This window comes from Carcharodon carcharias, chromosome 21, assembly GCF_017639515.1.
Source record: "Carcharodon carcharias isolate sCarCar2 chromosome 21, sCarCar2.pri, whole genome shotgun sequence".
Lineage (NCBI taxonomy): Eukaryota > Metazoa > Chordata > Chondrichthyes > Lamniformes > Lamnidae > Carcharodon > Carcharodon carcharias.
The window spans coordinates 11,139,068-11,166,968 of NC_054487.1; the positions used below are offsets into that span (position 1 = coordinate 11,139,068).

A 27,901-nucleotide genomic window follows, 5' to 3' on the forward strand; every position below is an offset into this window, starting at 1 on the left:
AGAAGCGTGGTCACGGTTTTATGAGGGAGAATGCATCTGCTATAATATACACAGCAGGGTGCCAAAAAATAAAATGACCACTTAATCTGTTTTGTGTGGCATTGACTAAAGGAGGAGTGTTGCTCAGGACACTGGGAGTACTCACTGCTCTTTCTGAAAATTGACACAGAACTGTAATCTTCACCTTAAAAAAGGCAGATGGGGCCTCAGTTTAATGTCACAACAATGGTCTACCTGCATGCAAGTGCTGGTCTAGGAATCACTAAGGGTACATACGTCCTGACTAGCAATCTGGCCTCCTTTTATTTTCCACCCATTTTCTCTGCCTATTTTCTCTCCTTTCTCCCTGAAAGCATTGGGTGCTTGCTGGTTACGAATCCCGGGTTGCACGCCAATACCTCTCCCAAGCAGTCACTTGAGCACAGGCCCAACAAGTGAGTGGAGGCCTCAGCCTGTCTCTTTCCAATGTTGCCAGGTGCACTTCCACCAGGGGGGTCAAAAGACACTGACCAGGAGGGGGGAATCCATCACATTTCTAGGCCGCAGGATCCTTCTCCTTTTTGTTAGATTTTGCTGGTTTCCCTTTCCCTCTGCTATTCTGGATTTCTCCTTTCCTCTGTTTTTATATTTGCCTCATTATTACCTCCTCTTGCCTTACATACACGATCGTCACTTTTGACATTTAATCACCCTTGCCCTTTACCTTATTCCTTTTGTTTTTTTTCCCCCGTCCACTCACTGGAAAGCTCGTCATCCCTGACATCTTTTCGATTTTGTTAGGAGAGATCATGGAACTGAAATGTTTACTTCTTTCACCACAGAGGCTGACCGTTTCCAGTTTTGGTTCTGCTTTTCTCTCGGGCATGGGAACCCTGGCTGATTTTCTCTTGCCTAGCCCCAGCTATACCACTGCCTGCGAGAGCAACAAACTTGAGCACGTAGCTTGAATTGAGTTGAACGCCTTTTCTGATCTAAGGGGAGAACTTTCTCCATGTTGGGGGGATTGTGCGGGGGTGGGCGCGCAGCCGATTGGCGCCCCCGATCGGTTGGGCGCTGCCATTTTACGTGGGCCGGCCAATTAAGGCTCTCCCAGCATGACGCACGTCCGGAAGTGCTGAGCGCTCTGCGCTCCCTGTGCGGGCAGGGGTGGGGGTGCCTGAGTTGGGGTGTGCGCTCTTTCGTGCATGTGTTTCACTTATAAAACATTGAATAAAGGTTTAAAAAAAAATTTAAGGACATGTCCCCTCATGTGAAACTGTCACATGAGCTGGGACGTGTCCATTAGTTTTATTGAAAACTTTTCAAACTCTTCAAAAACGTTCATGAAACTTCATCTCGTCTGTGGATGAGGTTCCATGGGAAATGGGGAGGCTGCCTGGACTCTTTGCCTGCCCCTCGCCGACCTTAAGGTTGGACGGGCAGCTCGGCGAATTGCTTTATTGGCTTTTTAAATGGCCTTAGACAGTTCAGCTGTGTGCCTGATGTCACCGTGCATCATTTTATGCCTTGGCGAGCAGGCCCCACCTCCGCTCAGCGAGCCGAAGATTCTGCCAAAGTGACTTGCTGGGATTTTCTCACTGAACAGTTGGCGGGGCTCCTTATCTCTAATGGAGAGCAGGAATACTACATTGCGCAAAGGTCACTTCATCCACTTACATTATATCCCTTGAGGAATCCACGGATACTTTTCAGTGGAACAGGATCCCAGTGCACCTTTGCCAGAGTGCTATTGATGACATGGACACGCACATTGCTAGGGGCCAACATTGGCACTGCAAATGAAACAGTCAAATTATTTTCCAATAACTAATCATTTCTACACAATTTGCAGCTCTGCACAGGTTCCAACAAAATCTAATAGATTTTGACCAACAAGAACACATTTTGGTTTCTCTTCCTGTTGATCCTCTCTTATCATCATCATTCCCTACTCTAGAACAGAACAAGGCAGCATGCCCAACCCTCCTTACTCACTGAGGGCTGAACAAAGGGACCCTATAATAAGAGTATGCCAGAACTATGTAAAACATTAGTTAGGCCACAGCTTGAGAACTGTGAGCAGTTCTGGTCACCTTATTACACAGGGGATATAATTGCATTAAAGAGGATACAGTAGGATTTACAAGGACATTGTGAGGACAGGAAAATTGCAGCCAAGAGAAAAGATTGGATAGGCTGGGATTGTTCTCCTTGGAACAGAAGAGACTGAGGGGAGATTTGATTGAGATGTACAAGATTGTGAGGGACCTGGATAGAGTGAATGGGAAGGGCCTATTTATCTTAGCAAAGATCAGTGACTAGTGGTCATAGATTTAAAACGATTTGTCGAAAGATTAGAGGGGAGATGGGGAAAATATTTTTCACCCAGAGGGTTAGTGGGAGTTTGAAACTCTCTCTCTGAAAGGGTAATAGAAGCAGAAACTCTCAACCCACTTAAGAGGTGTCTGGATATGCACCTCAAGTACCACAACCTGCAAGGTTACGGACCAAATACTGGAAGATAGGATTAGGCTGGCTGGCTCATTTTCAGCCAGCGCAGGCATGATGGGCCGAGTGGCCTCTTCCTGTGATGTAAAATTTCTATGATTTAATAATAAGTCAGGAAATAAGTGGTCATATGAATTAAATCACAGCATTCCTATAATTGCAATAGGCTATAGGTAGAACAGGCCAAAAAAATATCCCTTTGGTACTGACTGTAAATAAATAAGGGTTGGAGGTGTTAAGTTTACTGCCTTTGTTTAGACTAATTTTTCTTTGATATTGGTGTCAATCGCTAATCACTGTTGGAAAGAACCCACCCAGCTGAAGGCAACCATGTGTCTAACACAAGTGCAGGCCTAGTAATCCGGAGGCTGGCTCAGGGTAACGGCCTGGGGACCCGGGTTCGAATCCCACCACGGCAAACGGTGGAATTTGAATTCAACAGAAGCTTGGAATTAGGAGTCTAATGATCATTGTTGTAAAAACATGGAAGGCCAAGTTTGCCATCCAGACCCGCAGCAATGTGGCTGACTCTGAATTTGGGCAATTTGGAATAAATGCTGGCCTAGCCAGTGATGCCCGCATCCCATGAATGAATAAAAAAATACAGTATGTCCTTGACAGTTCTTGTCCCTGTTCTATGCTGCATCAATCCGCTTTCTTCTCTCATTTTAATATATTTTCTCTCCTACCCTTTCATGAATCACAACAGACAGCAGCGGGGCTGGGAGTTCAGATGCTGGAATGTGCAAGGTTTCAGTTTTTGGAAAGATCTCCTCCCCCATCCATTTCCAATGCAGTTAGCAGGTGTCCGTTATCTTTCCATACCTTGGAAAAGTTTCATTGCTCACGTGTACTTCTGGGCAACAGGATAATTCCTCTTAGCCTAGCCCAACCCTGTGTCTAAGTTAACATCCCACAGGCATGCCCTTTCCAGCAGTGGAGTGGATAGTGGTCAGGAGCAGGAAACCCTTCCAGATATCCCTCCTCCAATGCCCATGGGCACTGAGGTAAAATTTAGCTTTGGAAGCACTATTTCCACCAAGAGCAGGCAACTCAACGTCAATTGAGAATCCAGACAGAGACGTTCCACTCTGTATGACAGCACTGGATACCGCTTCTGCCCACAAGGTCACTAAAGTCCGGGTTGTGGATGTCCCATTGTTGAATATATTTAAGGCCGAGGTAAACAGATTTTTAAGTCTCTCAGGGGCTTGAGGGATACAGGGAGTGGGTGAGAAAGTGGAGTCGAAGTCCAAGATCAGCCGTGATTGTATCGAATGGCAGAAGAGGCCAGATGGGTGGTCTGATCTACTCCTGATCCTATCTCTTGAGCTCTTGTGGAGCAGTCTGCTCTCACCTGTTCGAACACCGTTTCAAGGTGTGAATTTGCTTCTGTGATATCTGAAGTCAGCCCCACCCAGTCGGGCTAAGGATTGCTGAGAATAATTGGTCATTAAAATTAGACGATAAGACAATTAGACCAATGTGAATGAAGGCCGCAGGTACTTACAATCCTCGCCAGAGTATCCGGTTACAACCTCAGGCTCTGAGGCAGCTCCAAGGCTATTAAACGCCTGCACTTCCAACTCATACGGAGAAAACTCCGGCGTACCCGAGACGATATACTTCGAAACATTGGCAACCATCACTGACGTCCACTCATCGTCGCCAACTTTCTGTCTCCAGCTGACTTTGTAAGTCAGGCCTGGCCCGTTGGACTGGACACCTTTCAAAGGCTAAAAAAAAACCACACAGCAAATGTCCAGTCACATTAAGACAAAAGCAGGTTCGAAGCCAGGGAATGATTCTCACCTACTCGACACGGGACTGTGGAACAGGTTATTGGATCATGTGGTCGATGCTGATTCACCAAGTCCCTTCGAGTGAGACCCATTTCTGGTGGTGCGAAAATCACCTTGTACAAAAGGTAGGTAGCTATACTGCATTAATCCGGGGTCAGATGCTGCGCGCACAGCGCCTCCTGGTGTAGCGTGTACAGCACTGCCTGCTGCAAGTCTCACAGGCCAGACCGGTTCTAAGTCTCTAATGTAGCAACTGGAGGGCTACCGTTGACCTTATGGTCCTGTCCAGGGAGGGGAAAATTAGTCAGTGTTCCTGATTCTAAGCCGCTGACTTCTGTTGTAGCGTGGGTGAGTTTCATGGGGGAAAAAAATGAGGGTTGGCACAATCCCTCCATAATGTTAGGACAGCGCACAGACATTTTCTGCCTGGCCTTACCTATGTCGAATTGACTGTTGGGTGAGTTACTGTTGGGGGTCAGTAGTGTGGGCTGCTGATGCCAGTGGGATCTTCAAAAGAGGGCTCAGAACCTCAGGAATGCTGGCAGCAGAAAGAAAGGATACTTAACTGTATCCCAAGGAATTAAGTTAGCCAAGTTCACAGCTTCATCATTTCAACAATAAAAATAGTGACATTGAGCACCTCCTAAGCATAAAAGTTGAGCATTACAGTCTCTGCAATGTATTAACATTTCCTTTCATAATCTTTGTATTTGACAAAGCGAGACATGTTAATATTATAATCAAGCCCTCCCAGACTATGTAGGGCAGTTAGATGTGGAGTACAGCATTATATCCTGTGTCCCAATAACGTGCCTCAGGCTTAGGAGAGAAGGACCCCCAACTAGATAATCTGACATCTCCCAATTACTCAGCAGCCATACTGTGGCCTCGAGTTAGCCTGTCTCTTCAACGTCAAACTAGACCAGGTTGGTGCTGCCGGAGACATTGAACTTATCAATTTCAGTCTGAAGGGTCCCAGAGGTGCATAGTCAGCAACCAACTTGCTGGACCAATCAATCCCTCAACTTTTAAAGCAGTTTTTATAGAGCTGATTCAAAACCTCCAGATAACCTGTTTCACCCTCAACATATCAGAAATTCACAGATTCTCACAGGTAAATATGTGTATGAAATATGTGGGGGACTTGTATTAATATGGTCACTGGAACAAATTCAGTGTGCCCTTCCAGGAGCATTAACATTGATTAAACCATACACACACACACACATGCTAACACCCCTAATGCACACACGCGAAAACACGCGCAGACACAGGCAGACACAGGCACAGATAGTTTGCATACCTCCCAGGTTATCACCAGATTGTTGGGCTCAGTTCCCATTCCTTGAACTCCTAAGGGATTTTCATCAGGGGCTACAAGAACCAGAGTTACTGTTTAGCACAAAGGCAAATATAGAGAAAGCACCATTTTATTTACACAACTGCTGTCTGACAGGATTGCTGAATTTACTTGCAGGCACATGTCAGGGAAGGCCAGTAACTGTTGGCTTCATGTTGTCCTCTTATACAATGAGGTGAGGGCCTGTGTTTTTCTACAAGCCAAGGTAGCAAATGTCTATCGGCTCCGTCCACCAAAGACAGGTGAATGATCTGGATCTACTGCAGCTGAGCAGATAATCTATCATAGTGTCCTCACCCATCGCCCACTTTCAACAGGAGTCACTAAAAAGTGATCTGGAGTGTGAATCCTGGCCAATTTCCACTCCCCCCCCCCCGCCCCTTTCCTGATTGGGCCACTCAGTTCAGTCGTACAGCCCTAACAGCTGAGGGCAGCTAGATCTGCACAGACTGTGCATAAATATCTGCAATTTTCCTTACCGTGTAAAGCTCAGCTAACCACTGGATGCTGTCAGTGGGGTGTGGTCTTTGATGTAGCTCCTTAAAAACAAAACATCCTAATCTTGCCATGGGCTAGAACGGGAAAGTTAACCAGTGTCTAAAATTATAACACACAGTAGAGCCCTTGATCTGCCTAGGGGGAACGCTGAATAACAGAAGCTGGCTGTAAAAGGCACCCAATGATCTGCATGAAACTGACAACTGTGATGTGGCATTGCCCAGTCTGCCACGTTGACAGGAACACTGGTGTCAGGAGAATCCGAGATCGATAACGTCTCACAAACCAGTGACATCCACCACCCAGACGAGCAAGAGCAGCAGGTGCATGGGAATGCCATCAGCAACAAGGTCCCCTCCAAGCCACATGCCATCCTGACTTGGTACCATATCACCGTTCATGCACTGTCGCTGGGTCAAAATCCCATAACTCCCTACTGGGACCATGCTGGATACAGAGGCCATAGTGGCTCCAGAGGGTGGCTCACTTGTGACCTGCGATTGTTCCATCCCCCAAATATGCTAAATGCTCCCCCACAATGTGTAACTGCTTGTAAAGTCACTCTACAGATCCGTGTAGTCAGGGGGCACCATGATTTATTGAGGTGCCATTTCTAACGTAAACATGTCCTGCACTTTGTAACAGAGCGAGATCCTGAGAAGCATTCAATTTGCTCAGCATCAGTTACGAAGAGACCTTGCAAGGGAGGCCCATGGGCTTTGGTTATATTGTTTTCTCTGTTGGGGGGCTGCCAGTTTACACAGCACGGACTGGCTTTGGCCTTGAAAGTTCAGTCCACTGCTGTAGATGTTCGGTGACACCATTTCCCCTCCTACCCTACAATTAAAGAACAGTCTCTTTCCAAGCTGCTGGTGTGGCGAATCCCCACCCCTCAGTCTCTGTGCTCTCCCAGTGCTCCATTCAAACTCCAAGATGCTAATTAGATGATCCCATGGAGCAGGTTCAGATCCCCATCTTCCAAGGGCAGCCAACATTAAGCTCACAGCTCCGTGAACCCATCATTGCCCCGAGGCACAATGTCGAGGCCCTGAGCAAAGAATGAGTTGGCACAGTGAACCTCGACTTCAACAGAGTGAGGAAGGAGGAAAGAGGAAGGTCGCGCAACAGGGAATACGCACTGCTCTGGAGGAATAACTGAGGAAAGTTGAAAGGATTGATGGACGTGGGATCACTGGGGAGAAACAGAGAGTGAGGCAAGGGAGTGACAGAGAACCTGAGAGCTGGGAGGGCAGAAATGAGACAGGAATCAGGGGATGGAAAATCCTTTTGCTTGTATTGAGTCCAAGGTGGGGGGATAAGAACCTTCAACCCCAAACTACTGCTTTCCTTTACAGCTATGACTGTTTTAAAGCATAGTTGCTGCTTAGGTGCTGTCTTACCAGCTGGCTGTGTGAAGTAGCGCTCAGACGACAAACTTGGCTCACTCCTGCCTATTTGATTGACAGCAATAACTCGGAAGCTGTAGTTGACAAAGGGGGAAAGCTTGAGCTGCACCGTAGTACGTGTACCCCCAACATCAGCTAAATGGTGCCACAATCCGGGCTCAAATTGATCCTCTTCGTACTCAACGATGAACTCTGAGAGGAAAACAGCATCAATCACACAAGGGAATGGACTTGTTCCTGCTGCAGGCCACTCAGTGCTCAATAAACATTTCAGAAGCATTCCTCAAATCTCTACCAAAGGGTTTAGCTTTCCGGAATAACATGGCTCACCCGTGTTACCAATCCCCCTAGACCAGTACAGCCAGCTCCACTTGAACTGGATGTACAGTTGGCCAATTTAGACACACCCTCCAAATGTCCTATGTTCATATCACCAGCCCAGCCTGCTATTGTCACAGGCTTCTCTCCCCAAGACCTAGCAGGGAAAGTGGCCAACTTCTCCTTGACCATATAACTGAATGTAAATGGCAGTGAAGTCTGGCACTGGGAACCCGACTTATATAGGATTATATACAAATACATAGGATACACAGCAGAGAGAAAGGCCAGTCAGCCCAACCAGTCCATACCCATGTTTATGCTCCACTTGAGCCTCCTCCTATCTTTCCTCATACAAAACTATCATTGTAACCCTCTATTCCCTTATCCCTCATCTGCTTATCTAGCTTCCCCTTAAATATATCTATGCCATTGACTTCAAACATTCTCTCCATGCTCTGGGTGAAGAGATTTCTTCTGAATTCCCTATTGGGTTTCCTGATGACCACCTTATAATGATGGCTTCTAGTTCTGCTCTTCCCCATATTCTGTCTGCATCCACGCTATCAGAACTGTATTTCCCCACATCCAATCTCATCCACCCCAAGGAGCCCAGTGTAAGACAGAAATGATGGTATACCCTGGCACAGCAATGGAACACATAAGCCTGCATAAATGTAATCCCTTGAAGTATAGAAGATTGAGGGCTGGTTTAATTGAGGAGTTTAAAAATGATAAATGGAGTAGATGAGGGTGGAGAGAGAGAAACCAATTCTTTTCGTGGGGTGTGAAGAATAAGGGGTCATAACCTCAAAATCAGAGCCAGGTTGTTCAGGGATCATGTCAAGAAGTACTTTCTCCGCACAAAGGCTAATGGAAATCTGGCACTATCCCCACCAAAAGGCTGTGAATGCTAGGGCTCAACTAAAGCATTCAATATTGAGACCAGTAGATAAGAGTATTGAAGATAAAGCAAAGATGCCTAATAGAGTTGAGGTACAGATCATCCATGATCGAACTGGAAGTGAAGGGTGAAATGGGAAACAGTCTGGGGTATAGCTGGAGGCTCCTCAGAATTTGAGGGCCAGTAAAACCTTTCCAAAGCGTACTTGTAATGGGACTGTTATTATCTTCTCCTGGTATCCATGACAGCTGCACGCTCCTGTCTTGAGGATTGGTTAATTCCAAGTCTGAAGGTGGATCAGGATGATCTATGGGATAAAAACACTCAGTTAAAACCAGGAGGGCCTTAACGGAGACAAATCCTTGAAGCCCTGTCACAAATCAAAAGCCAGGCAGATGTGCACTGAATGATGCGTGGCGTGGCTGCATGCACATGGGCCTTTTAAGTTCCCAGCAGGTTGATGGCTCAGCAGCAGCCATCGAGGCTTCAGCAGAAGAGCAACATGCAAATACTTGGGGAGGCTAAAATGACCTGCTTACACTGCACCCCATTGTCGCTTTCCATAGTGAAAGCTATTGGGTCAATTGTCACTAAAAGCTCCTCGTACTGTGCATGCCAACTTGCCTGACATACTAAGCTGTTCTGTTTCTCGGTGTCCAAGTTTAAAATTGGCAGAAATGACAAAATGTACAGAAGTAGAGATTGAGGAACAGGACTGACTTACCTCCTCAGTCCACCAGAGGTATCCGAGAGGACCAACGAATTTGAACGACTACAGTGCTTTTGCCTTCACTAAGCTAGATCAATGTCCAATCCATTTATTGATCACACTTTTGAGTGGAAGTAAACTATCCAACATCTGCTCCTCGTGACTTCTACTAGTTTGAGCCTGCCGGAGTCCAGTTTCGAGATGCAATTTGGTCTTACTTTTTTTTAATGCTGGTTACTAGTGAGGATGTCAAGGGCTCGGGTTGAGTGCAGATGAGGTTTAATTAATGGTACCACAAATGAGGGTCATCAGTTAGGTGGATAGATCAGAGAAGCTGGGATTGTTCTCCTTAGAGCAGAGAGGGTGAAATAAAGGTGTTCAAAATTAAAATGAGTTTTGATACAATAAATCAATAGAAACTGTTTCCAATGGCATGAAGGCCAATAACCACAGGACACAGATTTAGGGGACATGTGAGGCAGAAAGGAGGTGAGGGAAAATTCTCCTTGTGCAGCAAGTTGTTATAGGCTGGGGTGCACTGCTGGAAAGGGAGGAGAAAGCAGATTCAATTATGACTTTCAAAAGGAAATTGGATATGTCACTAAAAAGGAAAACATTTCAGGTCTATGGGGAAAGAGCAGAGGGAGTGATTGAACAGCTCCAGCAAAAGCCCTAGTGCAGGTATGATGGGCTGAATGGTATCCACTTGTCCTGTATGTTTCTGCAGTTAGAGTCCTCAAAGTTTCTCTAGGTTTAATAAAAAGGGCTTAAGACATAACTCCTCTATAAGTACATGTTGCTTCCTACCCTTCAACCAGGGTTTAGGCTAAACCTCCCAAAGCTGCCCGTTTAATTAACAACCTTTTGTGTTGAACTTTATCATAAGCCTTTTGGAAGTGAGACACACCATGTGGCAGGGCCTCCCACAATCCTCTTGGGCTGTCACAGCCTTAAAGAGTTCAAGGCCTTTGTTCAGGTAGGATCGTCCTCTTTGAATCTATGCTATCTATTGCTAACTAAGTTAATATGGTACATATAGTATTTCCGATAACCAATTCTAGCATTTACACAGAATGGAAGGAAGGATAACAGACTTGTACTTGCCTGTGTTTTGTTTGTCATCTATTTTAAATACAGGCAACTTGTTTTGAATTTCCTGGTATCTCGCCAAGGTTCAGTTATTCAACAAAAATAATGTCCTCACAAGCCTCCTCCCTTGTCTCCCTTAATGTTTTGGGATAAATCCAAATAGCCCCAGCCTTCCTACAAATTGCTTAATGAAGTGTAATCTTATAGTGTAGAAAATTTGGCAGCCAATTTATACACAGTAAGGTCCCACAAGCAGCAATGTGATAATGATCAGATAATCTATTTAAGTGGTGTTGTTTGAGGGATAAATATTGTCAGGACACTGGGGAGAATGTCCTTAATTTTCTTTTGAGTAGTGCTTTGGGATCTTTTATGTCCATGCGAGAGGGCAGACCGAGCCTCTATTTAATATCTCATCCACCTCCAACAGTGCAATACCCACTCTGTACTGAAATGGAGGGTCAGCCTAGAAGATCTGCTCAAGTCACTGGAGTGAGACCTGAATCCACAACCTGCTGACTCAGAGGTGAGTTTTATACCACTGAGCTAAAGCTGACAGCATTGGGCATCCTTCTTATAATTAGTAATTTTCTCAAGTTGCAGAGAGCATCTACTTGCACAAAAGCTCCTTTGGTGGACGACATTCGCAATTCACCAATCTGCAGTCAGAGGCTTATGATAAAATAAATAGTTTAGCAGCAGGAGCCCGCATTCATGCAATTGCAGTGAGGGTTTCAAAACTGCTTAATATAGAACTCCACACCATGTAATGTAAACCATGTTTCAAAACAGCACCATGTAGAGAGATCAGATCCATCTTAAAGCTGTGGAATCAGAACATTAAACTAGAGGATCTCCTGCGTTATGGCTCAAGGAGGAAAAAACACAACTGGAATAGGCAAATAGACCAACATGTTCCAAAAGTTTGAATGTCTTTCAATTAGATGTATTTTTGTGACTGCAAGATTGGAGCCAATCAGCATTTTTCATGCCCAGGAAACACTCGTATGCTCACAGTGCTCGGGTTAGACAAATTCCAAGGCACGCAGACACACTTGCACACCCCAGGCATGCACACGCACTCCAAAACACACATGCACACACAGCTGAAACATGCACATACACTGCAGACATGCACATATGTGTCAAATACTCTCAGCAGAGACATTCATATTCGAGACACACACAATATCATCACTCACTCACTCCAGACTCACACTTAAGACACTCTTACACTCCTTATAGATAAGGTGGATTGTTACAGATACTCCTGGGTTCTGACACTGCTGTTGTACATTTCCAGTAATGAGGAATTCATTTGCCCAAGTGTTTAAATTTTCTATGGTGCAAGGTTTAACAGTCAAACTAGATATTACTCCCATTGCATGCAAAATCCCAAGTGTGACTTTAAAGATTGCGTGCACCAAAAATATAGAATTCATCTCAACAAGTCAGTAAAGCCTGAAAGGCTGGAAACACACAGCAGGCCCAGCAGCATCTGGAAGATTGGACATGGTGGTGGTTTGGGAAGGGAACTGCTTTCGCACAGCTATCAATGGAGATGAATCACGCAGTGGAACCTCCTTCACCAGCCAGGACGGAGGGGACTTCATTAGCAGATGGATTGGGCACCTCCAGGTTCTCACACAAGTTACAGCAAAGCCATTGCTGTAGGAATGAAGACAGAATCATTCGCAAAGTAACCTTTGTTGAGTGAACAAAAAACAGACAAGGTACCAAGCTATTCATGTCTCCCACATGGTCTTCACCAATTCTGGTGATGGAAGTTCCACAGTTTGTGAAGACACAGAATCACCCAGAAGGTGATGGAAGCACCAATACAAATCAATCTACAATTCACACAGATCTACGTAAACATATCTACCTTTACTAAAAGAAAATCCCCAAAGAAATAGGCACAAGGTACACCAAATGTTGTTTGTGAAATTGTGAGTTAATGCTACATATAAAGGAGCAGTGTGGAGCTGTGTAAGCACTACATTCCACAATGCTTTGCCTCAGGCGGACAATGGATAGAGAAATGAAGCTGGTGAACATGCTACGCCACTGCTGGAAATGAAGGTATGAGAGCCAAGTCAAAACAAATGGAAGAGTGAAGTGCAATCAGACAAACACTTGTTAGTTTACCGTCAGGGCTAGCTGGAGTTGAGGAACGGGCTGGAAATAAAGAGCAAGGTTAGGGTTTAGTTGCAGCTAATACAAGTTAAAACAGTCACATTTTTCAGCCAGTTATGCATATTAACAAAATAACTTGTAAGAAATTACACAGCAGCTTATTATACCTCTCAGAAATATCACCATGATTTCCACACAGTGCCTCGCATTGAGGTACTGTGATTGTTCCCATGTAGGCTAGGATCATTGGCATTTTGCACACATCAAAACACTACAGATTAACGACAAGATGAACGTCCAGCCTATTCACTTTTTTAAATGGTGTTGGCTGAGCTACAAAGATTGGTCAGGACATCTACTCCAAAGATTGGGCCTCTGGCATTGCAGTGCTTTTCTGGCAGGGTGTAGATTTACATTCATACTGCCAAAGAAAACAAAACAGCACGGTGGGTGTACCCACACCAGACAGACGGCAGCGGTTCAAGAAGACAGATCGTCACCATCTTATCAAGAGCAATTAGGGATGGGCAATGACAGACTTTGGGGAGTCAGGGGGTGAGTTATTTGTCGCAGAATTCCCAGCCTCTGACTTGCTCTTATAGCCACAGTATTTATATGGCTAGTGCAGTTCAGTTTCTGGTCAATGGTAACCACTAGGACGCTGATAGCTCAGTAATGTTAATGCCATTGAATGTCAAGGGGAGGTGGCTAGATTCTCTCTCTTGCTAGAGGTGGTCATTGAAAGGGAAAAGAAAGGATACTGAATAAAGAACAATTGTTCTTCAGAAATATTCCTTGAGGTTGGTCATTTTAAAAGATTCTTTTTTTAATGCTTTATGTTATAAATGACCAGAGTTGAGAATGACTGCAATGTAAATGGAGCAGTTCTTAATTCCTTTGGGATTACTTGTTCTGATTTTTTGAGCGGTGTGGTGGGGGGTTGGGGGGGTGGGGAAGAGAAGTATTAACTCCGTACAACAGCCCTCTCCAAGTTTAGGTTAAAACCCTGAAAATGGGAAGAAGTTAAAAAAAAATCTGATCAGTTTAAAAAAAAAGCTCAAAACTCAGGCTCAGATACTTCCTTTGCTTTCCAAGAACAAGACAACTGGAACTTCAAAAATCACTCACTCGCCCTACACATCCAAAACCTGTCATTGCCTTTACTGTCATGTACATGGTCTATCAATTAAAACTTCATTCAAAAGGAAAACCAACCTGAATGTGTCAGTTGAAAGTATTTTGTGCCCTATGTCTCTGCTCTGTGGGCTTATAGCGGATGCTACTTGCTAAATATAGAGAACATGACGACTTGTATATATTCTGTGGACCATGAAGGGAATTATCTTCAGGCTAGAATTATAATTCAGCCATTATTGCCACCATCTGAAGTTCCCCTCCAAGCCACTGACCAACCTGACTTGGAAATATATTGCTGTTCCTTCACTGTCGCTGAGTCAAAATCCTGGAACTCCTTCCCTAACAGCACTGTGGGTGTACCTACACCACAGGGACTGCAGAGGTTCACCACTACCTTCTCAAGGGTAATTAGGGATGGGCAATAAACGCTGGCCAGTGTTTAGCCAGCGACGCCTCATCCCAAGAACAAATTTAAAAAAAGGTACTGCCACTTTTGCTTCAGTTTCACTGTTCTTCTCTTCTGGAGGTGATTACTTGAAAGCTCATTCTCAGGGCAAGGACCGACTGTCCAGGTGCTCCATGACCCATCTGCCCTATGTGAGCAGTGTCTCACAGCCTAACCAGTATCTCGCAGCCTAATGAGTGTCTCCTGCCCCGTCTAACCCAGGCCTCAGTTTATTGCAAAACAGAAAATGCTGGAAAAACGCAGCAGGCCTAACAGCATCTGTGGAGAGAAAAAAAACAGAGTTAACGTTTCAAGTCTGTATGGCTCTGAAGAGTCATACGGACTCGAAATGTTAACCGCTTTTTTCCCTCTCCACAGACGCTGTTAGGCCTGCTGAGCTTTTCCAGCACTTTCTGTTTTTGCTTCAGATTCCCAGCGTCTGCAGTATTTTGCTTTTACCTCAGAGTTTATTTCCTGCCTTGTCTAACCCATGAGTTCTGGAAGTTCTTGCTGCCACTCCATTCCATGGGCCCCTCTGGTACCTTGCCCAATGTCTAATTCCCCATTTGTGAGGCTGGATATTGAATCATGGAATGAAACTCAGTCAAGCTTGAGTCTGGTCTCTCCTGACAGCCACCTCTTTGCACTGTCCAATATAATAGGGACGGGGAGATCATGCTGTGGTGAGCAGGAGGAGGAGGCCTGGCTGGTATTCACCACCCTGGCATCGGGACAGTGAGGGCACTGCCCCTAGTTGGGATCATATAACTCTGTACAGTTCAGGGACTGCCATTGACCTTGGTACCTTCTGGATTTGTGTTGCCTTATTACATGTTGTCCCCAGCTAGCAGGGGGAGCCAAATCTCCCAATATACTCTCCTGTTATGCAAAGCATCACTTCAGCAATGCCTTGCGGACAATCTTCTCCAGTCTGCTGTTGAAGCAATGCTGGCATAACAAGGCATTTACTCATACGTAGTAACACAAAGCACCTCAACCCTCTTAGAACCATATGTGCTTTGCAGACTGCAGACACGGGGGGAGAGGAGGAGAACAAAACAAAGCCATATTACCTAGGACAGTAAGATCAGCCGTTGCAGAGTTTGTGTCCAAGGTCGTATTCACTACACACGTGTAGGATCCTTGGTCCTCCTCAGATACTTCCAGAATAGTCAAGATATCGTCAGATGCCTGGAGCCTGAAATTGGGACCATGGTTTTGTTACTAACTTGACCATTTTCATCCTAGAAGTTGCCTCAGCTGCTGACCGCTTCCAGAAGTTTCTGTTTTTGATTCAGATTTGCATCACTTTGTTCAACATAAGTGCCCATTTTCAAATACGTTGAGGGTGAAGAGGTTTTTGTTTTCCTGTCTCCCAGTTTGCATCTAAAATGAACTCCTGGGGATGAGCTGAAGTCTCAAAGACATGATAACTGGGATCAGGTTACACAGGATTTCCCACCCCAAGATCGGGAGGCTATCTTAGAGAATGTGTTTCCCATTGCCGGCCTGTCAAATTCATTCCACAGAATGCCGACTGCCAAAACAACACAAGGGCTCATCACATCTGCAAGTTCAAGCACCACACTTGGCCAACAGTTCCCTACTGGGGTTTAAACTCCGCATGAGCCTCTCCCACCTCACTTCATTTCATCCCATCAACATAACTTTCCACTCCTTTCTCCTTCATGTGCTTATCTAGTTTCCCCTTAGATACATTGATGCTCATCATCTCAGTCACTCCTTGCTGTTGAGAGCTCCACAATCTAACTGTTTGGGTAAAAAAATTCTCCTGAATTCCCAATTGAATTTATTAGTGAACATCTTACATTTCTGACTGCTAATTCTAGCCTCGCCCACAAGTGGAAATATCATGTCTACCTCTCAGTTTGATCTCAATTACTCATACTGTATCCAAAAGATGTCAAGTGCTTTGCTTCCTTGGTTCTGGGCGGTGATAGATGTTAAGTAAATATATAAAGATGAAACACATTTACATGTGCTGAGATTGTAAGTCATTTTCTACCACTCACATCTGCGGCTCGTCACATTGTCCATTGGTCAATAAAGGCCAACGACTGCTCAATACATCGGGCTCTGGGTCTATGTCACTCACTTTCTTTCTCTATTGGGGAATAACACTGAGAGCAGGTCAGATGCGAAAACACAATAAAGGCCCCTATTACTTCCCTTGTTTTTTGCTACCAGGAATCTTTAGTACCTGTTGTCATCAGGCAGCTCCTCATTATTTTTCAGCCAAATAATTGTTGGAGAAAGCGATGGGTCATGCTTCACCTTGCACTCAAATACAGCTGTGCCCATAATCTGCACAGACTGATATCGTGGTTGTTTAAGGATGGTTGTCGGATCTGAAAATTCAACATGTTCATGATGTTCAATGTGCTTTTAAAAAAAATAAAGATTTCTTGAAGACACAATTTGACAATACAAAAGAGCTCACCTTTGACCTCGAGGAAGGCTTGGTTTTGGATGACACCAAGGGGATTGGTTGCTATGCAGGTGTAAGTGCCACTATCGTTCTTTTGCGAGAAGGCAATTTCCAAAGTACCGTTGTCATGGAAAACATAAGAGTCACCATGGAGGACACTGCCTTGGTCATCCTTGAACCTGGGGTTGGACAAGTTCACAGTTACTCCATCGGCTATGTACATTTATCCCCCTCAACGCCAGCCTCTATTCCTGAAATGTTATTATCCTCTGATTTGCTGTCTTATCAGTGCCCCTCTGAACATTCCTCTCATGTTTCACCCATCAGTTTAGCATCATTGAGTATTACTGTACTGCTATTTCATCCTTTCATACTTGCCCTGGCTACTCTGAAAACACTATCTGATTAATATCACTCACCTGCCCTTTTCCTGTAGTCCTGGAAATATTTCATTTTTAGGTAGAAACTCAATTCCCTTTTGAAAGTTACTGTTAAATCTGCTTCCAACACCCTTTCAGACAGTGAATTCTGGACCATAACAACACGCTGTGTAAACAAACTTCTCGGGACGAATATCCCGCCTGGGCTTGGACACTGACCTGACCTGCACACTTACGCGGCTCACAAAATGCACACCCAGCCCACGTGTGATTTCATGAGGGATTTTCGCCTTTTCGCCCAGGGGTCAGGGTTCACAGTGCATTTTGCAAGCCGCAGTGGAGTGTGCGAGGGATGCGGGTGTGAAGGTGGCTGGTGAGTAGGCCCACACCCTTCTACAACACAGCGGTCCAGCTCCCAACGTCATCTAAGGGCCTGCTAAACTTTACCCCTCACCCCCAATGTCATCTCACATTCTGCCCCCCCCCCCCCCCCCCCCCCCCCCCCCCCCCCCCCACCATGCTATCTCTATGTCTCCCATGGGCAGAATCTTCCTGTTGGCGTGCGGGGTTTGGGCCCGAAACGCTGGTGCATAAAATGATGCGTGATGATGTCGGGTATGCGCCCCGATGTCATCACCAAGCCATCGCGATATTTCATTCGGCGGGTGCACGCCAGAGTTGGCTGTGTGCCCGCAGAAATGTCAACAGCCTGTTAAGGCCATTAAGAAATTAATTAAAGCATTTAAGAATGTTGCCTGCCCAGACTTAAGGTTGGGGCCGGCAGGAGAAAAGCCCAAGTGGCCTTCACGTTTTTCAGGAAACCTCATCCACGGGTGGGATGAGGTTTCCTGAGCCTTTTATTAAATAAATTCATTCATTTTTATAAGTGTAAAAACATGTCACCAGTCTTGTGACACAGTCACATGAGGGGACTCGGATGAATAAATATTAAAATCTATTCTTTAATTTTTTCATATCCATTCATTCTCCCTGAGGCAGCTCCATGTCTGACTGGCCCTGAATCTCCCTCCTCCCTAACCCGCACAGGTAACGCTGAGCGCTACCGCTCGCGTATTACACTGGGCGGGCCTTAATTGGTGGACCCGCATAAAATGGAGGCGTGCAGCCAATCATGGGTGGCAATCAACTCTGTGCCCTCTCCAGCCCAGCCCACCCGCCCTCCATAGGAATAATCCTGGCCCATGTATCCTGCATTTCCACTTTCCTAGTATGCACTATATATATAGTTCTCAAGAGCCATCCAATAGCAATGGAAACTATTCTTAAATTATTTGGCGGAACATTGAATCTCTAACAATCAAGGAAATCCCCGAATTCAAACTCACTATCAATTATACTGGACAAAAAAGAAAACCAAAGGGTAAAAAGTTATAATCTTTTAAGTGCCTATTAGGTTTCTAAACAAATAAAAAAACAAATCAATGACAAATTCTGTTATGATAGACTGGAAATGATTCAATATTTCTAGGATCAATAACACCATCTGCTGAGCTGAAGGTTTGGAAACACAGCCATGCATTCATAATGGAAGTGCTGTAAAACGAAAACTTCCAGGTCCAGTGACAAATCAGATATACATTTCCATTTCAAAGCGGAGTGCCTGTCAATCAATGGATGGGGAGCATGAGCAGACCACTTTTCAACCTTCAGAAGCAGGGTTTTTTTCACAAAAAAGTCAGATCTGCCAGTCCAATTAAATTATGAAAATGTGACAGTAGCGGACATTTTATATTCACATTTTTTAATATACTATGGCATTTTCTCCATTGGAAAAGTACTGTAATTCATGTGAACATTTATACAATACTGGTCAATAAACTTACTTTTGCAGGACAAGTCCCTATAATGAATCACTGTGTTAAAAACATATCTACATTACAATGCAGCACCTAATAGTGACATTTGAAGGTGTCAAAACATTTTACACTTACTTTTCAGAACGATCCCAACTCCTTAGCAGGCTTTCCATTTTCTTCATGAACTCTAAAACCTGGCATGCTTTTAATGGGCTTCCAAAACCCCACACCACCAGGTGGAAATGGTGTTATGAGAAGGAATCTGATTTTCATCCCCCATTTAAAATGGGAACCTGACCTCTGTGCGGGTGGGTGTACATTTTGCACACCAGGCATTTCTGACCTGCAAAAAGGCCAGAGGAAGATGGCACCGGGTTGGGAATGTGGAGGAAAATTGGATTTTCTCCAAAAAAAAATCAGTGTAGCCATTCGCCTCCACACCCAGATGGAAATTCGGCCCGTCATCTCCCCTTCAGTTCTTTTACTAATTACCATAAATCTCTGGTTATTGAACCTCCTTCCAGTGGAAACAGTTTCTGTTTAACTACTTCTTTCAAACTCTTCATAATTTTGAACATAGCCTAAAATTTAGAGTAATTCAGGAAACACTTCTATGTGCAAAGAGCACTAGAAATATTGAACTTTCTTCCTCAAACAGCCATCAATGCTAGATCAATTGAAACTTTTAAATCTGACCAAAGCTATTAGGGGGCATAGGTCAAAGACAGGCATATGGGGTTAGGTCACAGATTGGCCATGATTTCATTGAATGGTGGAACCGAAGCTAAATGGTATATGAGGGGCTAAATGACCTACTTCTGTTCTTATGTAACAGCTCTATTAAATCGCTTTCAAACTTCTCATTCTTGCTTTCAAAGCTCCCCAAGGCCCTACTTCAGTGATCATCTCCTCCCTTATCACTTCACACACTCTTCTCATCATGGGGCTTGTCAATGCCGACTCTCAATGATCTACTATTGGTTTGACTACCACCACTCCTGCCATTTGGAATTCACTGACCATTTCCCTACATCTTGCAATCTCCCTCCCTAACTTAAAAAGAAAACCTCAAAACCTTTCTTACTGACCGTGTATGGGTCCCCCTTCATCCACTTTTCTCATCCCAATCAGTGTCTCAAGTTTCAACATCAAAGTCTTAACTACAATCACTAAGAGACATCTTTCTGCACATGATAAGCAGTACAGGTTTGTAACTATTACTTACCAAGCTCCTATTACATCACCCGAGGCACCCCCTCCCCCCAACCCCCACAGTTGCTTCATGGTAAGATCAAAATCCATCAATACATCTCTCTCTCTCTGATTCCTTCTTCCCAAGACAATTGACCTGTGGAATTCCTTACTTCCATCACTGTTCCCTTCATCCTGCAATCTACAGATTTTTACAACCCTGTCTGGCTTCAAGTAAGTCCAGCCTCACTGATTTACCTCACTGTCTCTCCTAATCTTTTTAAATCTGGTGTCACCCACCCCCACCCCCACCCCCACCTCTTCTAGGTTTACAGTAATTAAAAATAAAGCTGCCTCAATTTTCTTTCACACTTTCCTCCCCACTGCAATCCAAACGGTTTTAGACTGAGTCCTGGGGTGAGGGGATTGCTCTCTGAGGTGAGGTTGAGTAGACTAGGCCTATATTCACTGGAATTTAGTACAATTCCATTGTACTGGAATGTGGTGATCACATTCAACCAAATAACATTATTAAGGAGTTTGAGAGGGCAGATACAGAGGTGATGTTTTCCCTGGTTGGAGAGTTGCGAGCTAGTTATAAACCATTTATGGGTGAGATGAGAAGACGTTTCTTCACTCAAAGGGTTATGAACCTTTAGAATTCTCTACCCCAGAGGGCTGTGGGTGCCCAGTCATTGAGTATATTCAAGCAAAAGACTGATTATTGAATACTCAGTGACTAAGGGATTTGGGGATAATGCGGGAATGTAGAATTGAGATCTCTACATGTCTGTTCTCCTTGAAGACATTCCTTAAAACCTGCCTATTTGACCAAGCTTTTGGCCATCTCATCTAATCTATCCTTATGTGGCTTGCTATCAAATTTTGCTTTGTAATGCTCCTGTGAAGCCCACTGGGAAGCTTTATTACATTAAAGGCACCATACAAGTTATTGTTGCTATGGAATATTAACAATGATCATATTGAATGGTTGAACAGGCTCAAAGGGCTAAATGGCCTGCTCCAGCTCCTATTTATGTTCTTAAATGTGACATTGACATTCCCCACTTGGTCTTGGATTTATCTCACCTTTTCCCATCCCACTTCCAACCTTGCTGGTGTTCTGCACTATGACCCTTGACCCTTTATTGATATTGCTCAACAAAAAAACAAACTATTGAAAATCCCCATCAGCTTCTTGTAAACTGAAGAGATACTGCAAGTTCCCTTCAACCCAATACCAAACACTGCTGCAGAATTCCACTGACACATTTTTAGTGCACTTGTGCATCTACACAGGCTCTTTCTTGCTGATATTGTTGTGTGCCATCTTCAGGTCACTGATAGGATTACAGCCACTACACTCCAGTACAAAGAATGAGGAGAGGCAATAAAAATTGAATGGTACAATTTAAAGTGGGTGGGTGAAGATTGAGACTTCTTGCATACAAATCTCTGAAGGTGGCAAGACAAGTTGGGTTCTCTGTTTCTAAAGCAATTGTGATTCTTCGCTTTATAAATAGAGGCACAGAGCATAAAAAAACAACAAAGCTATGGTAAACATTTATAAATCACCAGTTCGGCCTCAGCAGGTGTATTGTGTCAATTCTGAACACTGTTCTTTAAGAAAGATGGCAAGAGGGCGCAGGAGAGATTTACTAGGACTGCATCAGAGATGATAAACTTCAGTTATGTAAGAGACTAAGGAAGCTGTGGTTGTTCTAACCAAGAGCAGAGAATGTTAAGGGGAGATTTAACAAGGTGTTCAAAATCGCGAAGGATTTTGATGGAGTAAATAAGGAGAAATTGTTTCCAGTGGCAGAAAGGTCAACCAGAGGACAAAGATTTGGGGTAATTGGCAAAGAACTGGAGTGTTTTTTTTCACTGCAGTTGCTATAATGTGGGATGCACTGCCTGAAAGAGTAATGGAAGCAGATTCAACAATAACTTTCAAAAGAAAGCAGAAAAAGACTTGCATTTATGCAGCACTTTTCATGACCATTTAAATGTTTCATAGCACTTTACAGCTTTGCAGCCAATGGAGTACTTTTGTGAAGTGCGATCACTATTGTAATGTAGGGACTGTGGCAGGTAATTTGAGCACAGCAAGTTCCCTCAAACAGTGATCTGATTTTTTTTTTTCATTCATGGGATGTGGAAGTCGCTGGCTAGGCCAGCATTTATTACCCTTGTTTAGAGGGCATTTAAGAGTCGACCACATTGCTGTGGGTCTGGAGTCACACAGAGGCCAGACCAGGTAAGGACAGCAGATTTCCTTCCCTGAAGGACATTATTGAACCAGATGGGTTTTTACAACCATCGTGGTCATCATCAGGCTTTTAATTCCAGATTTTTTAAAAATTGAAATCAAATTCCACCATCTGCTGTAGTGGGATTCAAACCCGGGTCCCGAGAGCATTTCTCTGGGTTCTGGAATACCAGTCCAGTGAAATACCTCCACCACCACCACCACCAACACCCCCCCCCCCCCCCGAGATACTCTGTCTCTGTGATGTTGATTGAGGGATAACCCCCTGCTTTCTTCAAAATTATGCGATGGGATCTTCTACGTCTACAGATTCAGGCAATGAAGGCTGTTTAATGTCTCAGCTGAGAGATGGCAGCTCAGGACAACACAGCAGTCCTTCAGTACTGCATTGGAGTGTCAGCCTTGATTTTTGTGCTCAGCAGTCCTGGAGTGGGACTTGAACCTTGTGGCTTAGAGGCAAGAGTGCCATCAGCTGTGTCACAGGGCAAAGGGAAGGGAGTAAAATGTTTAGGCTGTGGGGAAAGAGCAGGTGAATCGGACTGATTGGATAGCTCTCTCAAAGACTTAGCACAAGCATGATGGGTGTTGCATCATTCTATGATTTTAATATTGGCTGAAAAACTACGGCCAATGGAAAAAATACTGACAATTTATTCAGCCGCAGCTACTCCAAGCTGAAACTCTTTTTCTCACAGCCAGCAACTTTCTGAAGGCAGGATTTGTTGGGACTGCAGTGCCTCAGTTACTCTGCCCAAGCGCTCTTTCTTTCTAAGCTGACACATGAAGAAAGTATCACTTGGCTACTCAACCATCGAAAACATCCAACACCAAGGTGACCCCCATCCAATGTTGCCACAAGATGCCCTTCCCAGCAGATGATATTGGGTGTCTCCACCCAAGATCAAAAAATCCAAATGCAACATCACAAGTGCCACCTATAGTGACACCAGTTAGCTCAGGACAGAGCTTTGAATCAGCAGCCTTGTCATTTTCATGGCTTAACAGCACATTGGCTACTGCATTCACCTCCCTGAGCATCAGGAGAGCTTCCAACCCACTTTCAGATCAGTACAGACTGACAACTATTTTCATTAGGCTAAGCATTTCTTTGGATTTTAGATGTGACACTCCTGCTCAAGAAAGGGTGTAAGAACACTGCTAGTAACTGCAGGCTGGTTAGTTCAACATCAGCGGTGGGTAAGGTTTTAGAAACACAATCAGGGAAAGGTTTGAGTTAATTAAGATTAGCCAGCACAGATTTGTAAAAGGTAGATTGTGCTTGACTAACTTGATTGAATTTTTTTGATGTAGTAACAGAGAAAGTTGATGAATGGAATGCGGTGAATGTTGTCCTTGTGGATTTTAAGAAAGAATTTGACAAAGTACAACATAAAAGATCAGTTTAACATAAGTGAGGCTCTGGAAGAGGAAAGTCATTGGCACCTTGGATAAAAAGCTGGCTTAAGGGCAGGAAGCAGAACATGCTGGTAAATGGTCATTTTCCAGATTGGAGGATGGTATGTTATTCACAATAAGAGGTTGTGGGGCAAGAATTCATCCAGGCTGGTCTCTTGGTTCAAGCTGGTTTATTTCCAAGACTACTCCTTAGTACCACTAACTACCAAGTAGCTTCCACACAAAGTGTTCCAGTTGTATCTTTTTATTCTATTTAGATCTGATAATCAATGCCCATCACCTGTTTAACTAGCAATTTTTTTTTTTAACAAGGTGATTGCCATATTAACATGGTAGACAGTGGTGTTCCTCCAGATCAGTGCTAGGACCATTGCTTTTTCGGTCAATTTAAATGATTTGGATATTGGAATGTAGAACAAAATTTTAAAATTTGTCAACGATACCAAACTTGAAGGTATGGCAAAAAGTGAGGATAACACCAATCAACTGCAGCAGGACATGGATAGACTAGCAGAACAGGCAGACTAGTGGCAAATGGAATTTAATACAGAGAGGTGTGAGCTGATGCATTTTGGCAAAAGGGATAAGGAAAGGCAATATGGACTAAATGGCACAGTTCTAAAGAGCGTACAGGGACTGAGGGACCTGGGGGGTTCATGTGCGTAGATTTTTGAAGGTGGCAGGATATACTGAGAGAGTAGTTAGCAAAGTGTCTGGGATCATGGTATTTATAATAGAGATTGTGAATACAAAAGCATGGAACCTATGTCAAACCTCAATGAAGCTCTGGTTTGGCCACAACCTGAAGAGCATCATGCCCAGTTCTGGTCACCACTCTTCAGGAAGGATATGCAGGTCCTTGAGTGCGTGAGGGAGATTTACCAGAATGGCTCTGAGCAAAGAGGGATTTTAGCTACAAGACAAGGTTGGAGAAGCTGATATTGTCTTGGAGCAAAGGAGATTGAGCGGAGATCTGATATATGTGTAGAAGATTGTGAAAGGTTTGGATAAGGTTGACAAAGAAAAGCTGTTCCCATTAGCTGATCGTACAAAGACTAGGGGACACAGGCTTTGGGCAAGACAGCACAAGCATGAAGAAGAACCTTTTTACACAGTGGTTTGTAGTGACCTGGAACTTGCTGCCTACACAGCTGGTGGAAGCAGAGTCAACCAATAATTTCAAAAGGAAATTAGATGGGCATTTGAGGGAAATAAACTAACATGGCTATGAGGATAGTGGGGCTGGGTCTGACTGGATTGCTCTAGAGAGCCAGCATGGACTGAATAAGCTGAATGACCTTCTTCTGTGCTGTGCTAATGATATGCCTCTATGTGGTGAGGGGTGTGGCTATTGTTATTGTATGTGATAGTGTGATGAGATGAGTAACAGTGTGCTACTGCTTATCATAACATGTGAGACAGTGCATGTTGTTACTATGTGCGACGAGATGGGTGCTATCACAACACTGAATATCCTGTCATAATCTTCAAGCAAGTAAAGGGCTTAGTAACTTACGTGATACGTGACAGAGTGACTCTTCTATCTATCTGCACCTCTTAGAGAGACACATTAATCACAAAACTACATAGGACTTGCAGATGTTGCATCTTTTATTCTTTTCTTATCTGGATTATTGCACAATTCATCTTAACCAGCTCTGATTGACTATGTAAACATGGAGATTACCTATGCAGAAGCTGAATAGGATACAATGATCCCAGGACATTTCCTAAAGCAGCATTACCAATATACCAGAGTTTACAGTCATCAGCTAGATTACAGATATACATGTACAGCAATGCAATAAATCACAGATGGTCTCCTTACCATTGAATGTGAGGTATTGGCGATCCAAAATATGCACAGTTCAGCAATGCAGCCTTGTTGGCAATTACCTGATAAACTTGGTCAGGCGGCGTAAGCATTCTGGGGGTCTCAGCTGAAAGGTGCCACAAAAGATAAAACATTTAACAACTGAAATCCCTTTTAAGTTAGGGCTTTGAAAATGACCCAGGCCTATGAATCTGTGAGAACATCCAGTGATAAACCAAACATAGTTTGATGTTAAAGCATGAAAACTGATTTATTGCAATAACTCCATTTCCCCTCAGGCCACTCCAGTGAGGGTGTCTGTTGATGTCAGGTGCCTCACTGCATGAGGTTGGCAAGTTACATTTGATGCCTGATTTACAAGTTGTAAAGATCAACTGGCCCAGCGTGGTTCACCCATCCATGATATCGTACATATCTTCAAGACTTTATCTCACTAACTCAGTAATGAATCTAATGGCTTTACTTCCTTTACTCTACTCCGAAGATCACTCAAAGTGTTGACTGCTGTCTAATGAATTTCCTTTTGGACACTATCTCCTCAACTGACCTTTCACCAGTTTCAATCTAAGCTCTACTTACTGGCTTACCTCCAAGAACTGCTCTGAATTTACCCTGTCTGTACCATTATACATTCTGAAAGCCACCATCTCTCATTTCAGTGGCCTTTGCTGTCTCAAGTCACTGTGTTGAAACTTGCAGTTTCGAACACCTGCTAGGAAAACTAGACAAACATGATGCATTGCAAGGAGCAGGGTCATAATGGAGGATCACGCAACTTGCAAAAGGAAAGGGGTAAATGGAAGCAATGTTCAAACTTGCCCTCTAATGAGGCAGTAAAAGATTTTGATTTGAAGATTCAGGGAAAGGCTGTAATTTGAATGAAGATTTCTGTTGGCTGGTGCAGGTAGGGAGGCAATATTCTGGGGTTGAGACAGACACATTGTAGAAACACAGAAGTACTACTCTGCATCCTGCATTGTCAAAGCTGACCTGGGATTGGCTGATATTCACATTAGGCACTTGAAAAAGAATATTTCATATCACAGTACTTAATATCATTCAGCTAATGACCCAAAAGAAAACAACTGCAGAACACAGCATGCCACAAATTAGTGTTATGTGTAAGTAGGTCAGCGCTAAAAGAATTCCAATTCTCCAAACTGATTTTACCTCAACTTTGACTAAGAGAAGATGATGATGTATCGAGGGTTACCTGTGGAAGTAAGAGGTTTGAGGCCTATTCTGCATCCAGTGGGATTAGGGATGGACAACACAGCTGGTAATAAACAACATAAAGTGCTGGAAAAACTCAGCAGGTCGCGCAGCATCTGTGAAGAGAGAAATAGAGTTAATGTTTCCGATGAAAGGTCACACACCTGAAACGTTAACTCTCTCCACAGATGCTGCCAGACCTGCTGAGTTTTTCTAGCACTTTTTGTATTTATTTCACATCTCCAGCATCTACAGTATTTTGCTTTTAACACAGCTGGTAAGCCTCCACACAGGGCTCACAGGCCGCAGCCTCCATTCAAAAGATAAGGATGCTCCCGAATGCTACTGGGATGCCTTGAGTTCCAGTCCAGATGGCCACGAAGAGGCGAACAGATTTTAACAAGTGATATTTTTCTCCTGGATGTAAAGGACTTGCTTGGCCTCAAATTGCCAAGAAGCAATACCCTCGACTCAGGGTGTCAAACACAAGGAGAACCATGAAATAGTAAAAGCCACAGCAAAACTCACCAAGTACATTTACAAAGGCATTTGCCAGCAAGTATCCGTGTTCATTTGATGCGTTGCACTGGTAAACAGCGCTGGAAGAGACCTGGACTTTAGTGAAGCGGATGGTGTCTTCCATTAGTTCCCTGCTGATGTCACTGGGGGCATCTATCAATCAGAAGGAAGCCAAAGTTACTAACCAGAGATTTCAGAACCCAGCTGTATTTCGAGAACAGAAAAGACACTTCAAACCGCAGTGCATCTCAGGCACTGGCACATCAAGGGCCAAACTCTAATCGTGCTTGTACTCACTTTCGATGGGAAAACCATTAACCAGCCATTGAATAGCGGGCTTGGGATTGCCATTAGCTCTGCAGATCAGTGTCCCGTCTTCCCCAGGTGCCAGGATCAGGTTCTTGGGCTCGCTAATCCAGTACGGTGCAGCTGCAGAAACCAAATGGACCAAGTCAGGATGTCACTGTCTGGGCCAACCTCCAACATGCCTCCCATTGTTCAGCATGGCCAACTGCTAGGTATC

The 27,901-nt window shown here is 44.1% G+C and overlaps 1 protein-coding gene across 1 annotated transcript in view; it reads right to left on the reverse strand.

The window, feature by feature from the left end:
- The window catches only part of nrcama (neuronal cell adhesion molecule a), a 102,122-nt gene that overhangs the window by 50,306 nt on the left and 23,915 nt on the right, over positions 1 to 27,901 (reverse strand). Inside the window, exons 9-20 of the mRNA XM_041215796.1 lie at positions 27,676 to 27,807; positions 27,388 to 27,531; positions 25,642 to 25,753; positions 16,753 to 16,919; positions 16,513 to 16,660; positions 15,365 to 15,489; positions 12,722 to 12,751; positions 8,981 to 9,082; positions 7,548 to 7,745; positions 5,593 to 5,663; positions 3,998 to 4,223; positions 1,657 to 1,772 (exon numbers count right to left, since the gene is read on the reverse strand). Coding sequence (XP_041071730.1) covers positions 1,657 to 1,772; positions 3,998 to 4,223; positions 5,593 to 5,663; positions 7,548 to 7,745; positions 8,981 to 9,082; positions 12,722 to 12,751; positions 15,365 to 15,489; positions 16,513 to 16,660; positions 16,753 to 16,919; positions 25,642 to 25,753; positions 27,388 to 27,531; positions 27,676 to 27,807 — 1,571 coding nt within the window. The remainder of the gene's footprint in view (positions 1 to 1,656; positions 1,773 to 3,997; positions 4,224 to 5,592; positions 5,664 to 7,547; positions 7,746 to 8,980; positions 9,083 to 12,721; positions 12,752 to 15,364; positions 15,490 to 16,512; positions 16,661 to 16,752; positions 16,920 to 25,641; positions 25,754 to 27,387; positions 27,532 to 27,675; positions 27,808 to 27,901) is intronic.